The 17,991-nt window shown below is 42.7% G+C and overlaps 1 protein-coding gene across 2 annotated transcripts in view; it reads right to left on the bottom strand.

The window, feature by feature from the left end:
- Positions 1–1,763: 1,763 nt before the first annotated feature.
- NLRC4 (NLR family CARD domain containing 4) overlaps positions 1,764–17,991 on the bottom strand; it is a 204,789-nt gene continuing 188,561 nt past the window's right edge. Inside the window, exon 8 of one of the 2 annotated variants that reach the window (XM_033937920.1) lies at positions 1,764–3,024. In XM_033937920.1, the coding sequence (XP_033793811.1) occupies positions 2,711–3,024 (314 nt within the window). In that variant the 3' untranslated portion in view covers positions 1,764–2,710. The remainder of the gene's footprint in view (positions 3,025–17,991) is intronic. The other variant, XM_033937919.1, reaches the window with a different exon arrangement.

Below are 17,991 nucleotides of genomic sequence, written 5' to 3'. Positions count from 1 at the left end.
GTCACCTATTGAGTCAAGGGTGAATTTTACAATCTTACTCCTGATTCATAAAACTCTGAAAAGGGGTTCAGTGTATTGGAACCATTAGAACTATAGGGCAGTGACCAAGGGTCCACAATTTATTTATTCATTTATTTAGCCCATCCTCCCAAAAGGAGCGCAGAACGGGTTACAAAGATATATTCATAGTATAGACAGGACAAAATTAAGTGAAAGATATATTTGGCAGCCATAACTTAGAAGAATTTTCAGCATTCATAGAAGATATTACATGGAAATGCATAGTTTTAGAGCAGCATTCACTGTACTAACAGAACATAACATAGAGGTACTAAAGCTTTAGTGTTATAATAGAGAGTACATGATTGGTGATCGGCAGTTAAGTTCCCATGAGTAGCTATAAGCAGCTGGATTAGTGAAGAGGAAGGTTTTTATGACCTTCCTAAAGTTCCATAGACTGTCTAGCGATCTAATAGATGTGGGGATGATATGCCAAAATCTGAGTATAAACTGTGAATAAGAGCATTTGCGGGCTGTTTCAGTTAAGAGTGAATGGCCAGGTGGTAATGTGAGCCATCTCTTTGCTTGAGATCTCAGTGATCTGTTTGGGACGTATATTTGTAGTTTTGATGTCATGTAGTTCAGTATCAACTTGTGGAAGGTCTTGAAGGCTAGGACCAAGGCTTTAAAGGCGCAGCATTTTTGGACTGGTAACCAATGCATGGATGTTAGCGCTGGGGTGACGTGGCTCGGAAGCCCAGGTTTTTCAAGAGTCAGATGGCTGCATTTTGCACACCTTGGAGGCGGGAAAGGGTTTTTGTGGGTCAGCCCACTAGTAGTGCATTGCAGTAATCTAAGCGGGATAATACAAACGCATGTAGTAGTTGGGCAAAATCGGTTTCTGAAAAGTAAGCACGGATGCACTTCAATTGACAGAGGTAGTAGAAGGATGAAGACACTAACCCCCTCTTTTACAAAACTGCGCTAGCAGTTTGTAGTGCAGAGAGCCGCACTGAATGGCCCGTGCTGCTCCCAACACTCATAGAGTTCCTATGAGAGTCGGGAGTAGTGCGAGCCATTCAGCGCGGCTCTCTACGCTAAAAACTGCTAGCGCAATATAATAGAAGAGGAGGTAAGTTGGATATGTGATCTGAGAGACTTCAATTAATACAAAACACTGCAGCTAAACTTATTTTTGGTAAGAGTAAATTTGATCACGTAACCCCTCTGCTCAAGGAATTACATTGGCTTCCAGTGCAGCTCAAAATTCAATTTAAGTGTATTTGTATTGCATTTAAATCCTATTTGGCATTTTTGCCTCTTTGATTCCTTTTTTTTTTTCCTTGAAAATTTATTGAAAGTTTTACAAAATACAAATGCAAAAGAGAAAATGGTACACAAGAAAAGTACAATAGTCAATAAGGAATGTTCATAGATCTCATCTTGCCAAAAGTTCTCAGAAATTAAAACTTACATTTCCCTCTCTCAGTGGTAAAAACAGAACCTTTAAGAGATTTAGTTATTCTTTTGCTTTTAAATTAACCGAATTCTGGAATGCTTTACCATTTACATTAAGAAGTTTAGGTTCTTTTGCTTTATTCCAGAAAGTTCTGAAAACTTTTTTGTTTGCTAAACACTGTGGAAATTAACTATTTCAATCTACTTTTTCTTGTCAAATTTATGTATTATGTTTTACATTATTGTAAACCGAGTCGAGCTCCTCTTGGTTGATGACTCAGTCTATAAAACTAAGTTTTAGTTTAGTTTAGTTTAGATTTGAGTCCAGGACCCCCTCCTTTTTACAAAACCACGCAAGAGGTTTTTAGCACCGGCCAGCACCCTGAATGCTCTACGCTGATCTGACACTGATAGGAACTCTATTACCATCGGAGTAGCACAGAGTATTCAGCGCACCGACCGACACTAAAAACCTCTTGTGCAGTTTTGTAAAAGGGAGGGGAGGGGAGCATTAATCACTTGATAGGTGGTTAGGGACCCATATATTTTATTGCCTAAGGGCCCAAATCACTGTCAGTCCACCCCTGCCTCTTGTTAGTTCTTAAGGTTTACAAATCTGTCACATTTTTAAGATGAGAAGGAGCATGTTACTTGGCAGTTCCTACTTTGAGGAAAGCATACGTTGAAGAAACGAAAAAAACAGCTTTTCTATTGCTGGTTCTGGCAAATGGAATCATCTTCAAGTTTCAAGTTTTCAAGTTTTATTTAAAAAAATGTTATACTGCTCAATCAAACTTCTAAGCGGTGTTCAAATAAGTACTAATGGGGAACAAACAATACAAATTTACATATGTGGTCCTCTTAAAGAGTTTAAAAAAAACAAGAAGTAGGACACTAACTTTAAACAGACAGGAACAAGAGGAAAAAGGGTAGAACTACAATATAAGTTTTTAAATATCTGTATTATATCTTTCTTGTCCTTCCTCTTGTATATAGATTTAGGTCCCCTAGATTTTTCTCGCATGTTTTCAACTGCAGTACTTATATATACAGTCACAGTAGAGAGTGCTGAGTTTCAGAAGTACAACAGCATGATGATTTTTTCAGATATAGCTCACACCTTTTCAGTAGTTCAAGGCGAGTTGCATTCATATTTAGTAAAGGGTAATGAGATTTGATATAGTGTCTTTCTGTGGTACAAACATGGCAGGAACAAGAGCTGTGAGTTACAGTGCAGTCTTTTGGTAGGTTTTCAGGCAGTCAGTAACTGGAATTCACCTTCGAAGCCAGATTTTGCACTATTAATTTTCTGCAGGTCAATGCTGTCTAGCTGCCAGCCACTGAGCCTGACTCTCTGAAGGCCCTTCAGCTTGAATATAACATGACTAAGTTCCAGAACGAGGCCTGAGTAGAGCTCAAGACTGTGCTCACTACTGAGGTCAAGTGTGGTTAGTTCCTTCAGGCCCCTCAGTGCTTCAGTGAAGGACAGCCAGCCATCGCTGGTCACACAGTTTCCACCTAGGTCCAGCTGCTGCAGGCCTTTCAAGTGCTCCTTGAAAAAAGCAGCTGAAATGAAAAAAAAAAAGCAAGTAGGAGTCCAAGGCAAACAGTGAATGTTCTACCATATTCTGCAATACAAACAAAAAACTCAACAGGACTTGCAGTAAAAAGACAGCAGAGCAAACAAGAACAATACTGCAAGAGAATTTACTACAGGAATTTATGAAAATAACAAAAACAAAAATCTAAAAACAAAATGCATAAACTGCATAAGAGGTATGTATCCAAAACAACTGGTCCCAATATTCCTGTGGACCGGACCCGACACGGTCCGTGTTTCCAAGAAACACTCCTTCAATTGTCCCTACTGGTGGTACACAGAGTATCAAAGAACCAGAATGGATAAGGTAAACAAAATCAATAGTAAACAGGCATAAAACTCTTCTGTGCAATGCGCTGCACTTTTGTTTTTGTTATTTTCATAATTTCCTGCACCCTGTACATTTTCTTGCAGTATTGTTCTTGTTTGCTCTACCATTTTCTGCACTTAAACCCTCAATAATGTTATTCAGATGTAAATTATGTTAGACAAGATTCTCTTTTTGAATACATGTTTCTTTTTCCCCATGAAGCCTACAGTGGTTTGTACCCAATGGAACTTTGTATTTTGTACCTGCAAGATTACAAACTCAGTTTTAAAGGGATAATCCTCATAGAGGTTCCCTCTCAAAATGCAACCATTGTGCACAATGCAGCTATGTTGTTACCAGCATACTTTTGACCTGCAGGTGAATACAGAGTTGCCAAGGGGTTCAACCTTTGAGAGGGATATTTAAGCCACGCCCACAGCTCCAACCTACTCCACGTAGCCACACCACCATTTCCACCCACCTGACCTTTTGTTTCTACCTTGACAGCCAACAAGCTACCTCCCTCTCAGGCATCAGGCAATATCTTAATAAAATGTCATCATCTACTGCTGCAGGACCAGAATTGTGGCAAGAGCTCTGAAATTTGGTAGCTTTTATTGTGAGACTGATTCTGTGGCAACAGTAGATGACTTCTTAATAACATATTTACAGCTGCCGCTGGAAGGGGAGGTTGCTCAGCGCAATGACCCTCAAGAGGAAAAATTAAGATGGGTCCCCCTATAACACCATTTCTCCAAAGGTACTGGAGATGAACAAGCAGAGAGGGAGGTGGGAAGGAAGAGAAACCTCTTCAGAGCTCCAATAAACAAGCCTGAACAAAAGAAAATACATTCCAGAAAATCTGCCATAGCAATAGAAATAGAAGATATCAGAGATGCACACCTTCTAAAGCTGACACATTAAAATTAATACATTTAGGGGAAAAAACCACCACATTTTTCTACCTTTGTTGTCTCAGCATTGCTTTGGTCCAGTTGTCTACTTTTTCTTAGCTTCTTTCCAGGATCTTTGTCCTTTTGAAATTTCTTCTTTCTCTGTCCACCATTCATCTTTCCCCTGCATCCTTTATCCATTCTTGATAAGGAGAAATTAGGTCCTTACCTGATAATTTTCTTTCTTTTAGTCCCTCCAGACTGGCACAGAAATGGATGGGTTTATGCTCCTTTGCCAGTAGGTGGAGACTGAGATACTAACCTTTGGTTACAGTACAAGTGGGCTGTGCAGTCCCTCTTTCGAATAGCCAAGCAGAAATCAACTAGGCTGAACAAGCACATACAACTCCACATTCACATGGAGAAGATCAGGGTATAGTCCAAAATTAGACAAGGGAACACTGTTGGATACTGATTAGAAACAAGAGTCTTCCAGAACGCTCCACAGTTTGCCAGCCTAACCAAATGCCACTGCTCCTAAAACTCCTCCAACAAGCAAACACAATCAAACAAACTTGCAGAAAAAAACCTGTACCCTTTGCGAAAAACACCGAATAAGATCACAGGGCAGGGTCTATGCCGGTTTGGAGGGTCCAAAACAAAGAAAATTAGCAGGTAAGGACCTAATTTCTCCTTTTTTAATGTCCCTCCAACCAGCACAGAAATGGATGGGACATACTAAAGCAGTACCCATCATGGGTGGGACCCCTGAAGGGCCACCACAAGATCACGCTCACCGAACACTGTGTCCCGACGTGCCTGAACACCCACACGGTAGTGTCGAACAAAGGAATGGAGAGAAGACCAAACCACAGTTTTACAGATATCCACCGGAGGTACAAGAGAAGATTCAGCCCAAGACACTGCTTGACCTCGAGTGGAATGAGCTTTTTAAAAAATCTTTATTAATTTTTCAAAGCTACGAAAAGTGCAAAACAATATACATACATATAATAACAATCATAATAAGCACATATAATCAATCAATGATAATAAAGAAAAATAAAACCCCCTCTCCCTTCCAATTTTTCTATCAGGGAACAAAACCAAACAAAAGAGATATCCCCCCTCCCCTGGATGTGTGTGCTAAAACAACAGTAAAATAAAATAAAAGACAACTATAAGAATCCGCAAAAGACGTCAATGGACCCCAAACTAACTTAAATATCTTATTGTGCCCCAGCATTTCAGTGTTCATCTTTTCATACTTATAACATAGGCATATATTCACCCACCAAAAAGTAAACCTAAGACGATTGCATAAGAACATAAGAAGTTGCCCCCGCTGAGTCAGACCAGAGGTCCATCTTGCTCAGCGGTCCGCTCCCGCGGCGGCCCATCAGGCCTAGTGCCTGAACAGTGGTCCCTGATTAATTTTGTAATTTACCTCTAATCCCATCCCTATAATCTACCTCTACTCTTATCTGTACCCCTCAATCCCTTTGTCTTCCAAGTATCTATCCAAAGCTTCTTTGAACCCCTGTAGCGTGCTCCTGTTTATCACATCCTCTGGTAGCGCGTTCCATGTATCCACCACCCTCTGTGTGAAAAAGAACTTCCTGGCGTTTGTTCTAAACCTCTCCCCTTTCAATTTCTCTGAGTGCCCCCTTGTACTTATTGATCCCCTTAATTTGAAAAATCTGTCCCTGTCTATTTTTTTCTATGCCCTTCATGATCTTGAAGGTTTCTATCATGTCTCCTCTAAGTTTCCGCTTTTCCAGGGAGAAAAGCCCTAGCTTTTTCAGTCTGTCAGTATATGAGAGGTCTTCCATGCCCTTTATTAGCTTAGTTGCTCTTCTCTGGACCCTCTCAAGTACCTCCATGTCCTTCTTGAGGTACGGCGACCAGAACTGAACACAATACTCCAGGTGCGGGCGCACCATAGCACGATACAGTGGCAGTGGCAATGCCTCTGCTGGGTCAGACCTGAGGTCCATCGTGCCCAGCAACCCGCTCACGCGGCGGCCCCAACAGGTCCAGGACCTGTGCAGTGATCCTCTATTTATACCTTCTATCCCCCTTTCCAGCAGAAAATTGTCCAATCCTTTCTTAAACCTCAATATCGTACTCTGCCCTATTACGTCCTCTGGAAGCGCATTCCAGGTGTCCACCACACGCTGGGTAAAGAAGAACTTCCTAGCATTTGTTTTGAATCTGTCCCCTTTCAGTTTTTCTGAATGCCCTCTTGTTCTTATATTTTTTGAAAGTTTGAAGAATCTGTCCCTCTCTACTCTCTCTATGCCCCTCATGATCTTATAAGTCTCTATCATATCCCCTCTAAGTCTCCTCTTCTCCAGGGAAAAGAGACCCAGTTTCTCCAATCTCTCAGCGTATGAAAGGTTTTCCATCCCTTTTATCAGACGTGTCGCTCTCCTCTGAACCCTCTCGAGTAACGCCATATCCTTCTTAAGGTACGGCGACCAGTTTTTCCAATTGCAAGTAATCATTTGCATGGCTATCCTGGTCATAGTAAGGAAAAGCCTACATTTATATCGGTCCAATGGTGGTTTCCTATGCAATATCATCCCACAAATGACTACATCATATGTCAATGGAATCGATGATTCAAGTATGGTATTAATCTGTCCCCATATTGACCTCCAGAAGTTGAGTATCAAAGAACAATAGAACGACAAATGATCCAGTGTCCCTATGTCTAGATGATAGTGCCAGCATCTATTAAACTTAGAACTATCTAACTTTTGTACTCTAACAGGGGTCCAAAATGATATGTGTAACAAGAAAAACCAAGTTTGTCTCTTAGAAGCTAACGCTGTACACCTCATCCTCCAAGTCCAAATTCTTGGCCATTGAGAAGCAGAAATCTGCTATTTAATCTCAATGCTCCAAATGTCTCTCAGACTAGTTTTTTGTTTTTTTGTTCAAATATTCTGATATTTATACCACTGGGTGGCCTGATGTCCTAGGAAATCCGTCTGGAAGCATAGGCCTGGCAAACTATACTGATCTTTTAAATTTCGCCAATCAGGGAACCCCTTCTAAATGGCCTGCTTCAACTGCAACCATTTATAAACTTGAGACTTTGCTATGCCAAATGATTGTTGCAGTTGTGAAAAATCAAGCATTCTCCCATTTGATATCACATCATCTAACGTACGTATACCTACCTGCATCCAATGCTTCCAGATGATCTTAAACTCGCCAATTTGAATCTTGGAGTTCAACCATATAGATTGACATATGGATTGTTGTAATGGTTTAGATGTTAGCTTGTCCATGAATTTTAATGTTTTCCATGTATCACAAAGAATACTCTTGGCCTTATAAATCCTTGTTATCTTGATACTCAAAATATGGCATAATCGTAATGGGGACATGAGTTGCCATTCTAAATAAAGCCAATCCGGCAGATGCTCCAAGACTTCAGGAAGGATCCAATATATATCCTGATGCAGAATAAATGCTTGATGATATATATAAAAATTTGGAAAATTTACCCCACCCGCCGCAATTGGTTTTTGTAAAGATACTAAAGCAATTCTAGCAGTTTTACCCAGCCAAATAAAATATCTATACCATTTAACTTTTTATAGATGGACCCTTGAAAATAAACTGGCAACATATTCATTTGGTAACAAACTACAGGTAAAATCATCATCTTGACAGTTTGGATTCTCCCCCCCCCCCCCCCCAAGAAAGATGTAGTGGGTTCCAATGCTCACACATTTTTTGGACTTTCAGCAATAAAGATTTTTTATTTACTGTCATTGTTTCTTCCAAAGTTCTTTGAATCATAATACCCAAATATTTTATTCCCTCTTCCTTGGAAAGGGAATGGATCAAATAATCCTCTTGCACAATATGGGGTTCATAATAATAAAAAAAAAAAAAAGTCTAAAAAGTGTCCTAAGTGGCTACTTGGACGATCAAAAAGCCTGATCATCTAAGTACCCATAACCAAAGCTGGTTTTTAGACATATCTAAAACCAACTTAGGCCTTTCCCCTGCCACTAAACGCAAAGAGAGAAAAGAGGTGTGTTTAGAGGAGGGGAAAGGGCGGGCAGTGGGCGGGAGGTGGGCCGACCTACACCTAGCCGTACAACAGGTATAACCAATACAGTTTAGTCGGCACTTAGACCTTTTTCACTTAGACAAAATAAAACCAGGTCTAAGTGCCGAAAAACGGGCCGCTGAGCTGATGGCTGCTGGCGCCATCAGTTCAGCGGCCCGGCAACCTAACCATCACAGCAGGAGAGATGCCTCATCTCCCCTACCGCGATGCCATCACTCTTCTACCCGAACTGCCGTGACCCGCGGCAGTTCGGGTAGAGGAGTGATGGCATCGCGGTAGGGGAGATGAGGCATCTCTCCTGCCGCGATGCATCACTCTCCCCCCACACACACATCGGGGCATGAGGGAGCTCAAGCCCTCTTGCCCCAGACACCCGTGGCACCCCCGACTCGTTCGGGCCAGGAGGGAGCCCAAGCCCTCCTGGCCCAGGCGACCCCCCTACCCCCACCCCGCACTACAGTACGGGCAGGAGGGATCCCAGGCCTTCCTGCCCTTGACGCAAACACCCCTCCCCCCAACGAACCCCCCCAAGAGCCTCTGACTGCCCCCCCCAGCCGACCTGTGACCCCCCTGGCTGACCCCCATGACAGCCCCACCCCCCCTTTCCCGTACCTATTTTAGGTTGGCCGGACAGACGGGTGCCAAACTCGTCCCGTCCGGCATGCAGCTCAACGAAGAATGAGGCTGGATTGGCCCAGGGGCACCAAAGCCCCGCCTCCTGGTGGGGCCTAAGGTGCCTGGGCCAATCAGACAGAGAAGGCCGGATCATCCTTAGTTTTTGCCAGTGGCATACCTAGCATATTTGACACCCGGGGCCCATCATTTTTTGACACCCCCATCTATATGAAAAATATGATTTTTAGTAACAATCCACATATCACACAACAAGAGTGTACCTAAGAAAAGGCAGCATCTTAAACACTGCAGTGAGCACTAGAACACCAACACATACATTGTAAAACTAAACAAGCCAGATCCCGCAAAGTCAATTGATCCTGCAGTCAATGCCAACTGAAAACTATGTTCTTTTCATACATACAGAACAGTGATACACCCTCGCCCAATATGGAATAATCACAAACTAAAAATAGAAATATGTAGACAAAAGTTAAACTGAACCGCCAAGACACCAGACTGCATACAATGCAACACCTAAAAAACAGAAACACATGGACTAAGGGGACCTGCAAAGGAAGTGGAAGTAGTGGAACCGCTGGGAAACAGCGATCATAATATGATCAAGTTCAAGGTGGAAGTAGGAATACTGAAAGAAAAGAGAACCATAGGGACAACTTTTAACTTCAGGAAGGGAAACTATGAAGCAATGAGGGGAATGGTAAAGAAGAGACTTAGGAACACTTCCAAAAAATGGCAGACGGTAGAACATGCCTGGTCCTTTTTCAAGGACACGGTGAGCGCAAAATCTGTATATACCCAGATTCAGAAAAGGGTGCAATAAGAGTCGAACAAAAGACCCAGCGTGGATAACTAAAATAGTGAAGGAAGCGATAGGAATAAGAAAAATTCATTCAAAAAATGGAAAAAGGACAAATCTGAGGAAAACTGGAAAAAGCACAGGAAGTATCAAAAAGAATGTCACCGTGTGGTTCGAAAAGCCAAAAGAGAGTATGAAGAGAGACTAGCCAGGGAAGCACGAAATTTCAAACCGTTCTTTAGATATGTTAAAGGGAAACAGCCGGCTAGGGAGGAGGTGGGACCGCTGGACGACGGAGACAGGAAGGGAGCGGTGAAGGAAGAGAAAGAGGTCGCAGAAGACTTAACATGCTCATTTCGTCTGTTTTTACAAGCGAAGACACATCCAACATACCGGAACCTGAGCAAATCTTCAATGGAAATCAAACACAAAAGTTAACATCCATGGAAGTGAGCCTTGATGATGTGCGCAGGTACATAGAAAAACTAAAAACTGACAAATCACCGGGTCCGGATGGAATCCATCCAAGGGTTCTGAAGGAACTAAAGGAGGAAATAGCGGAGCTACTACAGCAAATTTGCAACCTATCTCTGAAAACAGGTGTGATCCCGGAGGATTGGAAGATAGCCAACGTTACGCCCATCTTTAAAAAGGGATCAAGAGGTGACCCGGGAAACTACAGACCGGTGAGTCTGACCTCAGTTCCGGGGAAAATGGCAGAAGCACTGATAAAAGAAAACATCGATGAACATTTTGAAAAAAATGAACTTCTGATAACCAGCCAACATGGTTTCTGCAGGGGGAGATCGTGCTTGACTAACTTATTGCACTTCTTCGAGGGAATTAACAAACAGATGGACAGAGGAGACCCCATAGACATCATATACCTAGATTTCCAGAAAGCCTTTGATAAGGTGCCTCATGAACGTCTACTCCAGAAACTGAAGAACCATGGGGTGGACGGAGACGTGCATAGATGGATCAGAAACTGGTTAGAGGGTAGGAAACAGAGGGTATGGGTGAAGGGCCACTACTCAGACTGGAGGAAGGTCACAAGTGGTGTTCCACAGGGCTCGGTGCTCGGGCCGCTGCTTTTTAATATATTCATAAATGATCTAGAAACAGGAACGAAGTGTGAGATAATAAAATTTGCAGATGACACCAAACTTTAGTGGAGCTCGGACAAAGGAGGACTGTGAAAAATTGCAAAGGGACTTGGACAAACTAGTGGAATGGGCAGAGAGATGGCAGATGAAGTTCAATGTTGAGAAGTATTGCATGTGGGAAGCAGAAACCTGAGGTATAATTATACGATGGGAGGGATGTTACTGAATGAGAGTACCTAGGAAAGGGACTTGGGGGTAATGGTGGACATGACAATGAAGCCGACAGCACAGTGCGCAGCGGCCGCTAAGAGAGCGAATAGAATGCTAGGTATAATCAAGAAAGACCAGAACGAAAGAAGTTATCCTGCCGCTGTACCGGGCAATGGTGCGTCCGCATCTAGAGTACTGCATCCAATATTGGTCACCGTACCTTAAGAAGGATATGGCGTTACTCGAGAGAGTTCAGAGGAGAGCGACACGTCTGATTAATGGGATAGAAAACCTTTCATACGCTGAGAGATTGGAGAAACTGGGTCTTTTTTCCCTGGAGAAGAAAAGACTTAGAGGGGATATGATAGAGACTTACAAGATCATGAAGGGCATAGAGTAGAGAAGGATAGATTCTTCAAACTTTCAGAAAATAAAAAACAAGAGGGCATTTGGAAAAGTTGAAAGGGGACAGATTCAAAACGAATGCTAGGAAGTTTTTCTTTACTCAACGTGTGGTGGACACCTGGAATGTGCTTCCAGAGGACGTTATAGGGCAGAGTACGGTACTGGGGTTTAAGAAAGGATTGGACAATTTCCTGCTGGAAAAGGGGATAGAGGGGTATAGATAGAGGATTACTGCACAGGTCCTGGACCTGTTGGGCCGCCACGTGAGCAGACTGCTGGGCATGATGGACCTCAGGTCTGGCCCAGCGGAGGCATTTCTTATGTTCTTATGTAGAGAATGACACGGGGGAAAAAATCTGTCCCCGTCACCGCCCCGTCCCCGGCCCACCATCCTCTGCACCGCCCCGTCACCGCCGTTCCCTTCACCGCCCCGTCACCGTCACCGCCATCCCTTTCACCGCCCCGTCACCGCCACTGCCATCCCATTCACCGCCCCGTCACCGTCCCCGCTGCATCCATATAAGCCTTAGTACTGTAATATTTAGCTTATTCCTTTCTTATAAATCAAAGTTCCTGCTGCTGAACTAGAGAAAGAGATGTTCAGCTGGCAGGGCTTTGTTTATACATTTTAATCAACAAAACTAATATACTATTTTATCCTAAAGTAAAAAAATAAATAAATAAATATAATTTTTTTTTTCTACCTTTGTTGTCTGGTTTCTGCTTTCCACATCTTCTCATTCAATTCCTTCCATCCACTGTGTGTCTTCTCTCTGCATCTTCCATTTGCTGTTTCTGTGCCTCTCCCTTCACCCCCCCCCCCAATTGGTCTAGCACCCATCTTCTTCCCTCCGCTCCCCCATAGTCTGGCATCTGTCTTCTTCCCACTCTGTCTTCCACATTTCCCTTCGGGGTCTGTTCCTCTCCACCCTCCTTCAATGTCTGTCCTATTCCTTTCCACCACCACCCTTCCCTCCCTCCTTTACCATCTGTTCCTTTCTACTACCCTTCAGCTCCTCTCGCGTGGCCTATCTATCTACCTTCCTCTTATTTTCATGGCACGTTACAATGTAATTTGTGCAAGCCACTGGAGCCTGCGAGCTCGGTCTCTGTCCCATCCCCACAAATCATCTCGTTTCTGTGCTCCTATTTTCCCCATTTCTAATATCTCCTCTATATATCTGCCATTGCCCCCCACCTGTGTCCATATACCATCCCCATGGCATGTCCCCTTTATGTCTCTGTCCCTATGCCCCATGCACATAATTTCCCCTCTTTCTGTTACCTTCCTGTGTCCAGATTTCCCCTATCTTCCTCTTCCATACCAGTGTGTCTCTTCTTTTCAACCCCATCTAGCTTTTTTCCCTCTTTCTTCCCCCCCCTGCTTCTAGCATCTGGCTCACCTGCCTGTTCTTCCCTTTCTTTCCTGCTGTGGGTTTTTCTTTCCGTCTTCATCCCCTTGGCCCAGAATCCTTTTCCCTTTCACTCCCTCCTTCCAGTTTGAGCCAGGAACACGAACGATCGCACGGTCCCCGCAGCCACCACACGCCTGCCCAATCGATCCTAGTGTGTAGCCAGCTCTCTCCCTTCTCCTCACCTTAGTTTGTAGGTTTTCTTTTTCGGCGACCTGCACGCTTTCCCAAAGAGCCGCGCATGCGCGGCTGCTCAGTGTTCAATCTTCTGCTCTGCTGCAACTTCCTGTTTCCGGTTGCGTCAGAGCAGAAGATTGAAACTGAGCAGCAGCGGGTGCGCGGCTCTCTGATACTGTGCGAGTCGCTGAAAAAGAAAACCTACAAACTAAGGTGAGGAGAAGGGAGAGAGCCGGCTAAACACTAGGATCGATTGGGCAGGCGGGTGTGGGGTGTGGGCTGCGGGGACCGTGCGATCCTTCATGCCTCACTGCGGGGACAAGACCATTCACCGCCCCACGGGGCTGCGGGTAAACCGCCACCGTGTCATTCTCTATTCTTATGTTCTTATATTATGTCCTCTAATACTGTGCAAAATATAAAGACAGTAGATGTAAATTTGAAAAAACTGATACATAACAATCACCACTTTACAAGTTAACAAATAAAAATAAAACAAATAATGAGAAATAAGAAAATACCATTTTATTGGACTAATCCATTTTTCAATTAGCTTTCAGAGGCCAAATCTTTCCTCAGAACAATTCTGTTATGATATCCTGTCCTGACCTGAGGAAAAGAGGGTTTAGTCCAAAAAATTGCCTTATTTCCATTTCCTATTTATAAAATTTTATCAATACAGTTACAATACTACTTGATTCTAAGTAAAGCAACAAAAAAATCTTTCTACCTTTTGTCGATTCTGCTTTAATCAACTTCTCTTTGCTCTCTTCTTTCTATACAGTGTTTGTCTTCTCTCCCTTCCATGCAACATCTGTCCTATCTTTGCCCCTTCCACCTAGCTTGTGCCCTCTCTATCTCTCTACCCCTTCCATCTACTGTCTACCCTCTTTCTGCCCCTTTTGATCCACTGTCCACCCTCTCTGCCCCTTGCATCCACTGTCCACCCTCTCTCTGTTCCATATGGCATCTTCCCTCTTTCTATGTCATTTCAATAAACTGTATATCCTGTGCCCTTTCTCTCCTTTGTACATGATTCATTTTGGCTTCACCCCTTCCCTATGCTCTGGCATCTCTCTCTTCTCCTTTCCTTCCTTCCTTCCCATTCCACCCCATGATCTGACATCTCTATCTCCTTCCCTTCTCTCCCCCCATGCCCTGGCATCTCCCTCCTATCTCTCCCTCTGGCACCTCCTCTCCTTTCTTTCCCTCAGATCTGGCATTTTGTCTCCTTTAGTTTCCCTTCCTTCCCCCCATGCCCTGACATCTTTCTCCTCTCCTTCCATCTCCCCCTCCCACTCCATTATCTAGCATCTCTTCTCCTTCCTTTCTCTCCTATACAAAAATAGACAAATATACCCCAGTGTTCTCCTCAGAAATTTTTTCCAGCCGGTTAGTATGAAAAAGTAGCCAGGCAGGATGGGGAAATTTGGTAGTGGGAAAAATTAAGAGCTCCTTTTACAGAAGTGCATTAGGGCCTTAACACACAGAATAGTGGGCGCTAAAATGCCCCGCGTGCTAGCCGCTAGTGCCTCCTCTTCAGCAGGTGGTAGTTTTTCAGGTAATCCAGTGCATGCTAATCCAGTGCATGCGCTAAAAACGCTAGCGTACCTTTGTAAAATGAACCCTAAATGTGTACTATTTTTATTAGTTAATTATTATTGTTTTCCAGTGCTCAATATGACTTCCTTTTTTAAGGTTTAACACTTGTGCCAGAATATTTTTACTAAATTTAAGAAGTATCCAATTCTAGAAGTGAATAATTAGATATGCACCCTCTTACAAATGGTATAGAGGTTTAAAAAAGGGAAATGCGTTAATGAAGTCATTGGGTTCAATCTAGCCATTTATTTCTGCATGAATTTAAACAACTAAGAAAAAAAAAAGATAAATATAGCTCATCCAGTCATACAAGAAACGGCTCTACAGTACCTCTAATAATGTTTTGATCACTAGGTTCCTTCTTGAGGTCTCACTGAGGATATGAAATAGATGCGATCCCCACTTCCACATAATTTATGGAGAGGTGTTACTGAGCCTTTAAAGAGACCTATGTGATTGCACTACAGCAAAATAATAAAGTAGCAGATAAAGATCAAAGTGAGAGCTAGGGCAAAACAGTTTAGGTAAAGATGCAGGTAATAATTAGCAATGTATTAAAAATATTTTATTTTTATTTGTTTATAATGTCATTTGAAAGCTGCTTGATGTTAATATAATTTTAATTTAATTCTTTATAGTGGGTGTGTGTGTTGTGGTGGTGGTGGTGGGAAAACGCCTACGTCAACAGTAAAGATAGAATAGGGTCATTAAATCCAGTGGCATACCTAGTATATATGACAGCCAGTGCTGATCTTTTTAAACCCTCTATATAAAAAGATATTTTTAGTAATATTCCATGAGTCACACAACAAGGGTGCACCTAGGAAAAGGCAGCATCTTAAACACTGCAGTGAGCACTAGAACACCAGCACATGCATTGTAAAACTAAAGCCAGATCCTGCACAGTCAATTGATCCTGTACAGTCGATGCTAACAGAAAGCCATGTCCTTTTCATACACACAGAACACAGATACACCCTCGCCCAATATGGAATAATCACAAACTAAAAATAGAAATATGTAAACAAAAGTTAAACTGAATCAAGAAACCAGACTCTGCATACAATGCAACACCACAGAAACATTGACACATGTCCCCTATTACTGTGAAAAATATAAAGACAGTAGATGTAAATTTGAAAAAACTGATACATATCAATCACCACTTTACAAATTAACAAATAGAAATAAAACAAATAATGAGAAATAAGACAATACCATTTTATTGGACTAATCTATTTTTCAATTAGCTTTCAGAGGCCAAATCTTTCTTCAAGACAGTACAGAATACAGCTGTTATGGTATCCTGTCCTGACCTGAGGAAAGGAGTTTAGTCCCAAAAAACTGCCTTATTTCCATTTCCTATGTATAAACTTAAATCAATACAGTTACAATACTACTTGATTCTACATAAAGCAACAAAAAATTTTTCTACCTTTTGTCGTTTCTGCTTTAATCATCTTCTCTTCGTTCTCTTCTTTCTATTCAGCGTTTGTCCTCACTCCCTTCCATGCAACATCTATCATCTCTCTTTGCCCCTTCCATCCAGCCTCTGCCCTCTCTCTCTCTACCCCTTCCATCTATTGTCCACCCTCTCTCTGACCCTTGCATCCAATGTCCACCCTCTCTCTGACCCTTGCATCCACTGCCCACCCTCTCTGCCCTTCCTTTCCTATGACAATCCATCCCTGGTGTTTCCATCTAGGGCAAGAACATGTACAGGAAAAAGATCCTTAAGGAACAACTTTGTTTGATACCAAAAAAAGACCCAAGAAAAGTATAATTAGTCACTCGTGTCCCCCAAAATACCACAAAAAAATATGTATTTTGTGCATGACATGCATAGTGACAACACACAAACCTAGAGGACTGGGTAAAACAAGGATCTTGCAGGCCCCATGAACCACGTGAATCTCTACTTCACATCCTTAAAAATTTGCTTACCTTAAGGGTGAGCGGGAACCGTGAGGTCTGTGGGTGTTAAAATGCCCTGCATACCCCATGCCACAGAGATGTGCGAGGTCTGTGTGATCCGGGCAATCCTTATTTTACCCAGACCCAGAGCAATTTTTTAAGCTATTTACCCAGATGCTGTTTCCAGAAAAGGAAGGTTTAAATCTATGGGAATACTTATTTTCTTGGATGACTTTTTCAAAGAGAAAGTGCTCAGTGCTCTTAGTTTCATGATGGATATAGTGTGCTCAGTGCTCTTAGTTTCATGATGGATGTGGTGTACCAGTTATCAAAGAGAAAGCATCCACAAACTTCTCATTGGCCTGAAGTTTTGAAAATAGCCCAGAGAAAACTCAATTTCAGTCATGGAACTACAACTCTTCCTTCTTGCAGGACTTGTAAACAGCAGCCGTGCACATAGCCCCGTTTGCGCAATCATTAACTCATACCAACATCTGTGCACAATGCACAGCATGAAAATCCCTGCACTTCAAAATCATACCATCGTAGGAGCTTCAAATAGCAGCTCTCATCTGATGATTTGCCAAGATTTTTTCCCTGTATTGTAAGGGATAGGATATATATATATTTTTTTAACACACAAAAAAACCACCTCTCTTCTGAGCTGCACACGTTAAGAACTGCAGTTCAAATAGCAAACAGCACTGGAACCCAGTGAGAAAACTCTCTTTGCTATCCATAGATTCATACAACTGATTAATAATGACTTGCCATCCTGCCTCTTTTGGGGCTCGATGAGCATTTGCTGTGACTTAGGAAATATCAGAGCAACTGCCCCCCTTCCTTCGCCAGGAAATTCAAGTGGCAGAGGCACAACTCAGATTCTGCTCCCTCTCAAGAAAAAAAATGACGTTAAAAACTGAGTAACAATCCAAGAGACCAAAAACCAAACTTTCCCGAGGCAGAAACCCCCCACATGGTCTTGATCACCCTGCTTGCCGGAACTGAAGGCAACTTGACATCTTTTTTTTTTCTCCCATTGGAGTCCCAGACTCACTGCAGCCACACGATCTGACGAGCAGAGGCATTATCAGCAACTTTGTGGGAGGTGTTGTTTACACTCAACGCAGCAGGATTATTCTGCTTTCTGGAGACAGGGAAACATACCCAATCAGAGGACAGAGCCTGGTTAAAGAAACAGCAAAATAGCTCAGTAACCCTTCCGAGCAAAACTGGAGGCAACCTGAGGAGTGCCCTTCAGATCGGCTTCTGATGTGCCGTCCCGTGCATATAAATTGGCAGTGATTTGTATTTATTCACAGGCAGCTGCCTTAGCCTGTAGCGAACTCATGCTTCAGGGCTCTAAGGTGTGTGTG

The sequence above is a fragment of the Geotrypetes seraphini genome, chromosome 3, assembly GCF_902459505.1.
Source record: "Geotrypetes seraphini chromosome 3, aGeoSer1.1, whole genome shotgun sequence".
Classification (NCBI taxonomy): domain Eukaryota; kingdom Metazoa; phylum Chordata; class Amphibia; order Gymnophiona; family Dermophiidae; genus Geotrypetes; species Geotrypetes seraphini.
This window is presented reverse-complemented; position numbering and strand designations above follow the sequence as displayed.